At 34.3% G+C, this 12,406-nt stretch overlaps 1 protein-coding gene across 1 annotated transcript; it reads left to right on the top strand.

The window, feature by feature from the left end:
• Positions 1-3,344: 3,344 nt before the first annotated feature.
• On the top strand, positions 3,345-8,049 carry LOC105344617 (tRNA (cytosine(38)-C(5))-methyltransferase). The gene is made up of 9 exons (XM_011452423.4): positions 3,345-3,489; positions 3,851-3,960; positions 5,369-5,517; positions 5,780-5,891; positions 6,009-6,116; positions 6,216-6,724; positions 6,923-6,980; positions 7,500-7,656; positions 7,773-8,049. Exons 1-9 carry the CDS (start codon positions 3,435-3,437, stop codon positions 7,895-7,897), a joined length of 1,383 nt encoding a protein of 460 aa, XP_011450725.3. The 5' UTR covers positions 3,345-3,434; the 3' UTR covers positions 7,898-8,049.
• The last annotated feature ends 4,357 nt before the right edge of the window (positions 8,050-12,406 follow it).

Raw genomic sequence — 12,406 nt, 5'->3', positions numbered from 1 at the left:
TTTCCTTACATGAATCATGAGTACATGTAATATATAACAATCCATGCTACCCTGAAAAATTTAACTCGCCATTAAACTTCTCATTGTTTAAATCCCTGTCACACTGGAGCTGCGTCCTCACAGCGATCCCGCTGCGTAATTGAATAATGTAAAACGCCATGGTAAACGAACTAGAGTCTTCTACAGCGCCTTAACAACTCAACGGCATCTTCGTTCGCCGCAGTGGGATATCCTAGCCTAGAACATTTTAGAACGCCATGCGACGGCGCGTACTTTGAACATGCACAAAGTACGCGCCGTGGCTCTGCGTTCCGATAAACACGCCGTAGAAGAGGAGTAAGGTCGCCATGACAGCGCCGTAAAGTCTCCAACAGCGCATGTGCACGCAGTCAGCGCGCAGAGCACGCTGTGGATGCGCGGTAAAAACTCCTAACACGTCATGAGCGATCGGCGGATACCCAGCGAGAGGGCAGTCAATCGCCAAGTAGAACTTTGTGGAAACGTAGTTTGGAGCTCTGTAAAAACGCCTTTCTGAATTTTCCTTGCGATCCTACGGCGATTCCATTAAATTTACAACGCCGTGAACACGCACTGGGAACGCAATTTTGTGTGAGAGGGCCTTAAAGAGTTTTCAAAACAATTACACAAACTGTGTTCGACAAATAGTTTTCCTAAAACATTTTTTTCCTCTCTTTATACAGGCTTTCAATCACAGCACGTTTTTATAACAAAAGCAGAAGTGAAATTTTAGTCATTAGTCATTATAATCGTTTGACACCAAATCACATAAATTTTCATCTCGCAGCAACAACGGAAGACCTACTCGTGGCTTTGCCACGAGCTCTGCTCTAGTTATAGTTAATGATTCTACATCATGTTGATACTTGTATAGATGTTTATAGTCAGAACCACTTTCTGTGCCTATTCTGATAGCGACATGCAAGTTCTAGTCTGTCAGCTACGCCATACCAGCCCTAAGACGCTTTTACTTTTGGCGCACGAGCACCTTACAATACTCTGCGATCGGAATTTTCTGGCTTTGCAAGAGCTCTCGCATTCGTTGCATGCGTGTTTGTGATCTCATCAAGTTTGCTCAAAATAGTGGACGTGCACACTATTTAGACGCGACCAAATTATTGTAGTGATATTAGTACGAGCCTTTTACAACGTTTTGTGTACTCGCAAGAGCGATACACGATTTTTAAAGATCGTAAGATAAATTGCAGCTGTTTATTTGTGAGTTGTGCGACCATAAGACTGTTGCACAACATGTCTAATGTAATCTTGCAACGTTTAACTATCATTGCAAGATTTATCGGTTTTAGTTTTCATGTTTTGTCACTTTTATTTAATGGATATAGCGTTATTTTCGCCATATGATATTTTCGCATTATTTACGGTTTTGCCTTGTCTTGAATTCGCTCCAACAAAGAGAGATAATATGAGACATCAATTGGAATTCGCCAAATCTTAATACGCTAATTGAAAAAAGAGCGAAATGAACGAAAATAAAACGGGCGAATAATTCCTTTATACAGCATTCACTGTACATGTATATAATAATCATACACAGTATCTGTTTCAGGCCACAACTGACTTTGGTTTTGGCTGTTGTTTTTGTCTTGTTTGTTCATCTTCTCTTGCATTCAACTATTTCTACTGAAGAGCGTCGGAAAATGTTGGTGTATACATATACATGTATAATCCCCTCTTACTCGTACGAGCATTCATACGATATGAAACGCCGCTTGTACGTCCGTTTGCAACAATTTGCCGCACATTCAATCGTCCGGTCATCTGGTCTTTCCTGCACGATCATATCGCATTATCTTACAACACTCGCTTTCATTGTACTACAGTCGCATATAGACGCAAGATATATCGCAAGATTCAACGCGTTTACAGTGCAAACGGGCGCTCTGAATCATGCTACATGTAGTTAGTACGAGTACTTTTCCATATGCAAGTATTTTGGCATAAACTTACCAACCATATCTATTTTCATTCGCACGAAAATTTTGTCGCTTCCGCCAATTGTGAAAGAAGCTTTAGCCACAAACTTTCTTATATTGGTAGATTCAGTTTATCGCTGATTGGATAAGAAGTATTTAAGTCTAAAAGGCAAAAAAAAAGTGCAATTTTGGATGAAAAGTTACATTTTCAAAAATTTAATGTAGTTAAAATGAACAAGAGCTCCAGGCGGATTCGAACTCATGATCTGCGGTTCAGAAGCCCAATATTTTAGCCACTGAGCTACGACGACATACAACCTAATCGGACGATATAAACAGTTTAACAAAACATTTAAATCGCCATCTTGTGACGAAGTGTCTCAAAAAGTATAAGTGAAAGTGTAGTGAGGTACCTTAAAAATACCAAATCTTGTGCGCACGATTTTTTGTGCGAACAGTTTTTCATAACGCGCTGGCGTGCGTTATTCAATTTGTATATGCACACGCCGTTGCAGTTATGAGACCACATCTTTCGAAAAATAATGATTCAATGCTTTATATTTTCCCCTTGCACTGAAATGTCAATTAAAGTTTCATTGGTTTCAACATGATTTTTTTATTTACCGAGTATGATTCCCTCTATTTCTTACGGGAACTTACATTAAATTCATAACTCTATATAAAAACAGACAGACTAAAATCTACACTTCCCGTTTATCGATTGGTTGAAACATAAAGCGACTGAAGCTGACAGGAAACTAGATTGGTCGAAACCTACAGCACATTAGAAAATTCACGGGCTTCACGATATAACCGCGATGATGTCAAACTCAATTTCCAACAGGAGACAATTTGGCTGTTTCTTTTAGCTTACGTACTGGTGTATATTAACAGTTTTTTAGTGAATTATACTTATTTTTACAAGTAGTTTATTAATTTGTTAAAAGACAGATGTACTAGTACAGGGAAATATTCCCCCCGTTTTATATTTTCGCCCCTTTCGCCCTCCTTGTCAGCGGGCGCATTTAGGACTGGGTTAACTTTCAATGTCTCTTTAAACACAACTGTGTATGGGTGAATTTAACACGAAGCGAAATTGTTTGCAAGTGGAGAAGGTTGAAAATTACACGGGGCGAAAATAACCCTGTATACAGTAAATATAAACACGCGTTATTCAATTTGTCTGCATTCAGTTATTAACACCACAACGTCAAATTTTACTAACGAATGATGGCATTTCTTCAGAGATATGTAACAATTGTAACTTGTACTCATTTAAATGTTTACATTTAGATTTTGATATGATTCCGGCGATTTCCGCAAATTTCTGATTTTACAAATACCTTTCGTTTTCAAATCGGGTTCGTTATACATAAAACTTGAAATTGAAAGTAGAAATGTAGGCTACATGCCTTCCTTAGGCTCGGAAAAAAATAGTCACCGACTTCTCACTACTGTGACTACATGACATTTTAAAAGAATATGAGGGTTTTGGAATTATACAGTGGAATCGGTGGAATGCACTGTGCAGTGAAGGGTAAATAAGAAATAATACATTTTTCAAATGGAAATTTCCCTTCATTAAGTTTTGTTTGCCAAAACATCGGGATAAACATTTATCAATACGGGACCAATTGCCCAAATAGGAAACATATCCCATTTGGGCTATTATATCCCAAACGGGCTTATATCCCATTTGGGCGATTGGTCCAAACTTATTCAGGAAAATGCATGTATTATATTTTAAACAATTTCATAGAGCATAAACTGATAAAGGGGTTTTTACTGCTTAATCAGGCTAATGTTATAGCCTCACAAACACACTTGATTGAATATATGAAGCTTCTATATCAAGAAGTTGTTTTTTGCCTCTCATGAGTGTTCAATCTCAATTACAGAATGTGGAATATCGTATGAGATAATAGCAGCAATTGATGTCAATACAACGGCCAACAAAATATACAAGCACAATTTTCCAGAGAGTAATTTGATGGATTGTGGAATAGAGGTAAATTAGTTTATACATGTGATATGTACCGGCGGTATGCAAAATATACTGGTTTTTTTCAACCCCATATACTGGTCAGTGGCACACCAAAATTCATGGAATATGAAAATTTGTACAGTTTTGAAATTCATTGCTAAATGCCGCCATTTCCTCTCATTCTTGCTCCCGAGACAATGGAAAACATCACCTGTGTTTAACACGTGACCTATTGATTCTTGTGTGGTGTACACAAACCATCAAATGTGAAGGTGTGAACTGCTGGTATTGGGATAATCATCCGTATCAAAAAGCCCCTTTAGGTAGCGGTGTTTTAAAATATTTTGTAACTTGATCAAAAAACTATTAGCCAACTTTAGAAATATACATGAATCTGAACCAGCTCTCCGTCTTTAATGTATATGATGAATAGACATATTTATTATTATCCTTACGCTGGAAGAAAGAATTTTTTATGTGCAGAAATTTATGTATTACTAAGGTTGCATTTGCTGCTGTTATTTACATTGCTGGTGTATATATATATATCAGTAATGTATTAATGAACAAGATGTAAATTGCAGACATTGACTCTCGTGTTATGCTATATAAAGTTGGTAAACAAACTATCATCTTAACTTGCTCAATTCATATGATTTGTGAAAAAACTGTGATTATAAAACACAATATGAAATTTAAAAGCATAGAAAACTTTATTACAACATTTTAAATGTGGCATTTGCGACAATATACATTTGTTGGTTTAGAAATAAGGTGATTTATCAAGAGAGTTTAAGCAATATTTTGTACATTTTTTTGTACCGTTTTTTGATGAGCAGTGTACAGTTTTTTTCACATGATTTTCCCCCCAAATTTGAAAAAATGTGAATACTTGTAATAGCTATGCCCAAACTGGTCACATTATTTTTAATAAAGAAAAGATTAAAAGTCCATGGTATAAAACATGTTTTGGGGTCAAGTGCACTGGATGCAAAGTCTAAATTAGATATTCATAACATCGGTCTGTTATCAAACTCGTATCAAAAATTTTAACCCAGATACATGATATGTGTATACATCTGTAAGAAACCTGAACATTTTAATTTTCTGACATTCTGTATTAAAATAAAATTATTAAGATTAGGATAGAAATTGTCAAAATTAAAATAAAAATTAAAATAAAATTATTAAGATTAGGATAGAAATTGTCATTTTTAAAATTTTCAGTAAATAATGAATTACAGTCCGTGATAATAAATGGTCTATTTCCTTTTGTAAACCAGATAACAAATAGCTCATTTTGTTCAGTTAAATAAGAGATGCATTCTAAACTTGTATTTCTTATTGTTATTATAACTTATCAATATTTAACAAAAAGTGTTATATTTTATATCCTGAATTTTTCTCCAACTTGGTGTTTTCTTCTTTTCAGTCATTATCTGCTACGCAACTAGATGAGATGAAAATAGATATGATTGTGATGAGTCCACCTTGTCAACCGTTTACCAGGGTTGGTAAGAAGTTAGATGCTGAAGACATCAGAACCAGGTCTTTCCTTCACCTCTTATCTCTTCTGCCCAGGTAAATTTACCTTCAGTTTGGTTTATACATGGATTAGTAACAACATGAAATAAAATGTCTATCTACCTCATGACCAGTAAAAGAAAAATTTCATTTAATGCATGTAAAAGAAAGATTTTTGTATGAAATACCCAGTAGTTGATACATGGAGTCAAATAAAAAATCAAATAAAGATAAAAATACTAGAATGAATTGATAGGAGCATGTTTGAACAAAATATTGATTCGATCATCTTAAAATTTGAAGATATTTTTTAATTCAGGTTGAATAATTGTCCAAAATACATTCTTGTGGAAAATGTAAAAGGATTTGAAGATTCTGAGACTTGTTTGAAGTTGCGTGAAACTTTGATGAAGTGCAACTTTACATATCAGGTACATGTATTCATTTTAATCTTAAGTATCTCTTGAGTTTTTAATATCTGTCCCATTAATATATCTCTGCTATCTGTTTAGTCACTGGAAGTTGTTTTTCATTCCCATGTGTTTCAGGAATTTTTGCTGACACCACTCCAGTTTGGAATTCCAAACTCCAGATTAAGATATTACCTCATTGCCAAAAGAAGTCCACTGAAATTTAGCTTTGCTAACACCACAGAGGTATGTAGCTTTATCATTGTTTATTAATCATTATGTGGAAAAAAATGTTATCGTTTGAAGAATCCATGGGAAACAAAATGTTCTCTTTCATTTTTGTAGATAATGACTTCATTACCATCAATCAATTCGGAAGAAAATAGTTCCTCAACAAATGCAACAAATATAAGTCAACCTTCTACAGCATGTATAAGTGATGAATCAACTCGGACAAATGATCATTGCAAAAATTCATCACATATCTCATCATCTCATCATATGCAAAGTAGCCCTGCTAAACCTGCAAAAAAAAAAGAGACACAGCATGGAATGCTGGGAAAATCTATTAATAACAGTGATGCAACTGATAAGAAATCTCCAGATATCCCAGCAGCCACCTGTCCGATCTGCAGGGAGAGCTGCCTCCAGTCAGCAGGTTACAACATGAGACAGTTGAGTGAGGGAGAGGAGGAGGAGGATAAATATCTCTGTCGTTTAGTGCAGGACTTCTTGGAGGACCAGCCCCCGGAGTACTTCCAGCCCTTCATGTTGACCAGGAAAGACCTCAAAAGATTTATCGTCATGGACATTGTCTTCCCCTGCTTGCAAAAAACTACATGTTTTACCAAGAGGTACATTGTATGTTTCATAAACGACATTAATTTTTATGACAATTTGAAAAAACTTAGGTGCTCAGATGGATCAAACTTGCATGCAGACATCATTTCATTCTCATGTATGATTATAAAAAAGTATTACATTCCTAACTTCTGTATAGTGTATTCATCATTGACCTTTGACAGATTTATATAGATCTTGATATTTTTAAGGTATGGTCATTTTATGGAAGGAGCTGGTTCTATTTTCCAAATGTCTCACAGTATATCTGTAAGTATTAAGTTGTACATGTAATACTATGAATTGATGCATAAAGAAGTTATTAAAAATCATGATTTATTTAGAGATTAATTTTATAATGTGCAGATCTAGAACATATTTTTCAGGGTTGGGGGTGGTGTAGGGGAGCTGGTCAGAGGAATATTTAGTTTATTGGGGAGGGGGGGGGGGGGGGTCCAAGGCTATCAAAATTAAAATTTAAGAAATTTTAATTTTCAAGGGTTGGGTCCAGCATAATTATAAACATAAAGTCTGGTTAATTTTGAAATATTTTTTAACTCATGAAATGATTGAATTGAAAACATCTTTCGAGCATACATTCCTGAAAATGATATATATGGATTGTTAACAAAGTTCCAATAATCTATGCTTGCATTGACACAAATGCACATGTCGTTAATTACAATGTGCAAGTCTAATTATGTTAGCTTGCCAGATCCTTAATGTTAACCAAATCCTTAATGATTCATCTAATGGATTGCTCATTAAAAATTTTGCTCTATCAATTAGGAAATGACTGCAGCTAGTGAATTGAAAGACAGAACTCTGGAATTGAAGAACAGAGATCAATGGTCTGATGAAGATTATCAGGTGTTGTCAAGGTTAAGACTGCGGTACTTCACTCCGAGGGAAATCGCCAACTTCCTGTGTTTTCCAGCAACCTACAGTATGTTTATCCAGTACCTCAGTCCAATGTCTGTATAACATGTTTCTATCCGTAAAAATATTGTAAATATAACGTATTTCAATACAAAGAGAGAGCTTTATGATTTATATTTTCAGATTTCCCTCAAGACTTATCTAAAATTCAGCTATACAGAACACTTGGTAACAGCTTGAATGTCCGAGTAGTGTCTAAATTAATTCAACTGATGGTGAAGGAGCAAACAAGTCATGTACAAGTTTAGCAAGACTCTGGGTGTAGTGTGAATTATCTCAAATGTTGACTAGACTTTTAACCTAATGATGACTGTTGACTGAAAAGGGCATTAATATTGTCATGTATTAAAAATCTCGTTACACCTATTTTTTCAATGTGTATGGAAATGATATTTTTAAATAAAGAGAACATTTAAATAAGGATTTAGATTATCAATTCTATTGATTTAGATGCATAAATATGCGTGTATTTTATTTATAAAAGTTTTTTTTATTTATTAAATATAAAAAAAAATACATACATATTCATGCATCTGTATTTAAGGGAACCGCAACATATTGAAGTTAATGAAAAAGAATTGAAAGGATGTGAAGCCTCAGTCCTTCTGACTGTTAAGTGACCTAGGTTTTTGTACATTTTTAATTTAATTTGATGCTTTTTTGGACAATACTATTCACTTGAAATCGCAACGTGGGCTATTATTTGTGTAAATATTTGCATGTAAAATATCTCATGTTTATCTATATAAAGAAATCACTTGTTTAAATGAGTTAAGTTCATATACTGGTATGATAAAATTGTATTGATTGGATAAATGTATTGAGTTAACACCGAATGATTTAAAACATTGGAATGCATGACAAATAAAACCGCGATTGCGATTGGATCAACGTTTGTACAATTACAATATGTTTATCACTTATATCAGGCTTGTAGCGGGGGGGGGGGGGGGGGGGGGGGGGGCAATTCGTATTATTATACTTTCATGTTAAATACTGAAATCTGATTGGTTTAGACGCAGTTGGTAATCTGTTCTATTACCCTCAGCCTTAGCAACACACTTGGCAACGGGTAACACAACGAATTGTTACATGCGCGTACAGTTTGCCGTAGAATTCACTTCATTTCTATATAAAAGCAGTAAAATTTTCTTTACTAAAATAAATAGTTCCCGTTTGGGAGGGTACTAGTAACTGTTGAAATTGACACCCCTCGAAAACCATTGTCAACCTCCGCTTTGCGTCGGTTGATAATGGTTTTCTCGGGGCGTCAATTTCAACAGTTACCCTCCCAAACCATGCAAACAGGCACTATTTATATAATGTTACCCGTTGCTAAGTGTGTTGCTAACGCTGAGGGTAATAGAACGGATTATAAACTGCGTCTAAACCAATCAGATTTCAGCATTAAACATGAAAGTATAACAATATATATTATTAAAGATTAAGAACGGAACAATATAAATACTGAGAAAGTTTAATCTGCCGCATTTGAATAATTACTTTTGTTTGCTTTTAGATGTCAAAACATACATGTACGAATTGCTTAGTTGCCGTCGTTAGCTGAATGTTAGCTGATGGACACTGCAAGTTGTTAATCATGCCACATGTTGAATAATGCAGGCACGTACCATTCGGGCGGGGGGGGGGGGGGGGCAGCATGTAAAAAATTCAAGTGAAAATAAGGAAATTAACAGTGAAATTGAAGTTACAGGTATATTAGGCATGCATACTATCAGGAAAATCCTAATCCGTGTAAAGGGGAGGGGGCACAAGGATTATGATTTTCATATTTTATTTGTAATTTTTTTTTATATAAATTTCTTTTGCACATACAATATATACATGTAGGCATATTTAGCACAATTGACAAACCGTTGACAAGATCAATTTCAACACTTTTAAGGGAGAGAGAAAGAGGGAAAGTCGGAAATGGAGAGTGGGGGAGAGAATGGGGGGATTCGTGAGAATGACTGTATCATGTCAAATTATGATTTTCATGATTTTGGTAAGTTGGATGGGTTTTTCTTGGATGTATGGTGGCATAGATCTGCCACCACTTGTCAGATAATTATGTCGACTTGTCAGATGATTATGTCGACTTGTCAGATATTTATATCAACTTGTCAGATCTTTATGTTGACTTGTCAGAAAATAACCATTTTGACTAGAAACTCATTATTTTGTTTTAAAGCGTGTAAGTGCCACTAACTGCTATTTACTTGGCATTATAATATCTGACAAGTCGTCATAAAGATCTGACAAGTTAACATAATTATTTGATAAGTCGACAAAAAGATCTGACAAGTTAACATAATTATCAGACAGAAAAAATAATATGGCCTCTAGTTTAAAGAAAATTATCATTCAAATTATAAGTCGAGTGCCAGATAATGATCTTGACTTGTCAGATGTTATGTCGTCTTGTCAAATAGTTATGTCGACTTGTCAAATAATTATGTCGACTTGTCAGATAATTATGTCGACTTGTCAAATAATTGTGTCGACTTTAAAGATGCTTATGTTGACTTGTCAGATCCTTATGTTGACTTGTCAGAAATTATTATTACAACTGGATGGCACAAATTGGGCGTGGAAAGGTTATAGTGTTAAATTTTTAAACACGTGGATAAGTGATAAGTCGACTTAAAGAACTGACAAGTCAACATAATTATCTGACAAGTCGACATCAAGATCTGACAAGTCGATATGATTATCTGACAAGTGGTGGCAGATCTATGCCACCATATGGATGAGTCAGATTATGGTTTTGAGAATGAATAGCTGCTCTGACCAACCGATTATTTGTCATCTAATTATTTTAAAAAATATTCTCAAATAAACCTATTATCTATGGTGGCATATCTCTGCCCTTTGTGTGCAAGTTATTTTTCTATCAAATATGTCGACATGCAAGATAAATATGTTGACATGCAAGATAATTATGTCAAAATGCAACATATAACTATGTTGACATGCAGGAAAATTGCAATCAGATGAGAATTATACAAAATCTCAAATATCGCCCCCCTGTTACATCCAAGATGCTTGATGTTACATTTTAATGTCGACATGCAACTTATTTCTGTCAACATGCAACTTATTTATGTCGACATACAACTTATTTATGTCAATGTGCAACTTACGTATGTTGACACGCGAGATAAATATGTTGACATGCAACTTAGTTATGTTTACATGCGAGATAAATATTTTGACATGCAACTTATAAGTTAAATGTCAACATAACTAAGTTGCGTGTCGACATAAATATGTTGCATGTCAACATATCTATCTTGCATGTTAACATAACAAAGTTGCATGTCGACATAAATAAGTTGCATGTCGACATTAAGAAGATGCATGTTAACATAAATAAGTTGCATGTTGACATCAATAGGTACAGCGTATCTAGCATCTTGGATGTCACATGTTGGCGATATTCGAGATTTTTTATAACTCTTCTTTGATTGCAATTTTCCTGCATGTCAACATAGCTATGTTGCATGTTGACCTAACTATCTTGCATGAATTTTGTTTTTCCTCTGCACTGTTTATAGATATTACAAAATAAAAGCCTTGTTTCACAGAGTCCGAACAATTGGAGTATGAAAAAAACCCATTAGAAAGTGTGAAGTAAATTATATTCTTAATTTTAAATAAAAAGAATTTTAAAATTGCTATCAAATTAATTTTTTTTCCTTTGATTAAATTGTGTATGAATAATTTTCCTTTCATTAAATTGTGTATAAATAATTCATTAAGCCGATTTACCTGGTATTGTGCATTGCAAACAGAAGTTAAGCGTTATGAAAACAACTTAATGACTTTTAATATTCTTTGATAAGACAATAGGAGCTTTGTACTAGCATTCCTTTGAAATAAACTATTGCCTTCTTTTTGGATGCAATACAGACAAGTACACACAAATGCCAGATGCAAGTATAGGAGGAAATTTTTTTTCTCCAAAAAGAACAAATATTTAAATGTATATGAAAAATGACAAGGATTATAAATCAATAAAGTGATAAGTTTACCCTTTTACGAAAACGAAACTGAACTTTCTAAAGGTGGAATAGGACATCTTCATATTGTGGAGTACTTTCTATCGAAATAAACTATACATTTACAATTTGATGTAATAATTTTATTTCTTTCCCAAAATTGTTACATAAGAGGGTAGCGCAAAGAGCGAAATTCAATCTGTATCTCATAAGTTCAAATCCGCTTGGGCTTTTAAAATTCTACTTATTAAAAAAAATCAAAACATATTTCTTATTCAAATATATTTTATATAAAGTTTCTAGTCCACTTTTCAATATAAATACTTTTGTTATACTTTCATGTTAAATACTGAAATCTGATTGGTTAAGACGCAGTTCATAATTTTTTCTATTACCCTCAGCGTTAGCAACGCACTTAGCAACGGGTAACATTAAAAATTGTTACATGCGCGAAAATTATGCGCGTCTGGTTCGCTGTAGAATTCACGTTATTCCTATATAAAAGCAGTAAAATTTCTTAAAAATTAAGACATTCAGTATAACAAAATAAATAGTGCCTGTTTGGGAGGATAACAGTTGAAATTTGACACCCCTCAAAAACCATTGTCAACCTCCGCTTCGCGTCGGTTGACAATGGTTTTCGAGGGGTGTCAATTTCAACTGTTACCCTCCCAAACAGGCACTATTTATATAATGACAACTCATGATTTTTTTTTACTTTTATTTCCAATGATATCAAACTCCAGGTCAGAT

This window comes from Magallana gigas, chromosome 5, assembly GCF_963853765.1.
Source record: "Magallana gigas chromosome 5, xbMagGiga1.1, whole genome shotgun sequence".
NCBI lineage: Eukaryota > Metazoa > Mollusca > Bivalvia > Ostreida > Ostreidae > Magallana > Magallana gigas.
This window is presented reverse-complemented; position numbering and strand designations above follow the sequence as displayed.

Coding starts and splice junctions, on each gene's coding strand:
- LOC105344617 (XM_011452423.4), top strand. CDS start 3,435: ATGAGGGTTTTGGAATTATACAGTGGAATCGGTGGAATGCACTGTGCA. Junction 5,892..6,008: donor AGTGCAACTTTACATATCAG/GTACATGTATTC, acceptor CATGTGTTTCAG/GAATTTTTGCTGACACCACT. Junction 6,725..6,922: donor ACTACATGTTTTACCAAGAG/GTACATTGTATG, acceptor GATATTTTTAAG/GTATGGTCATTTTATGGAAG.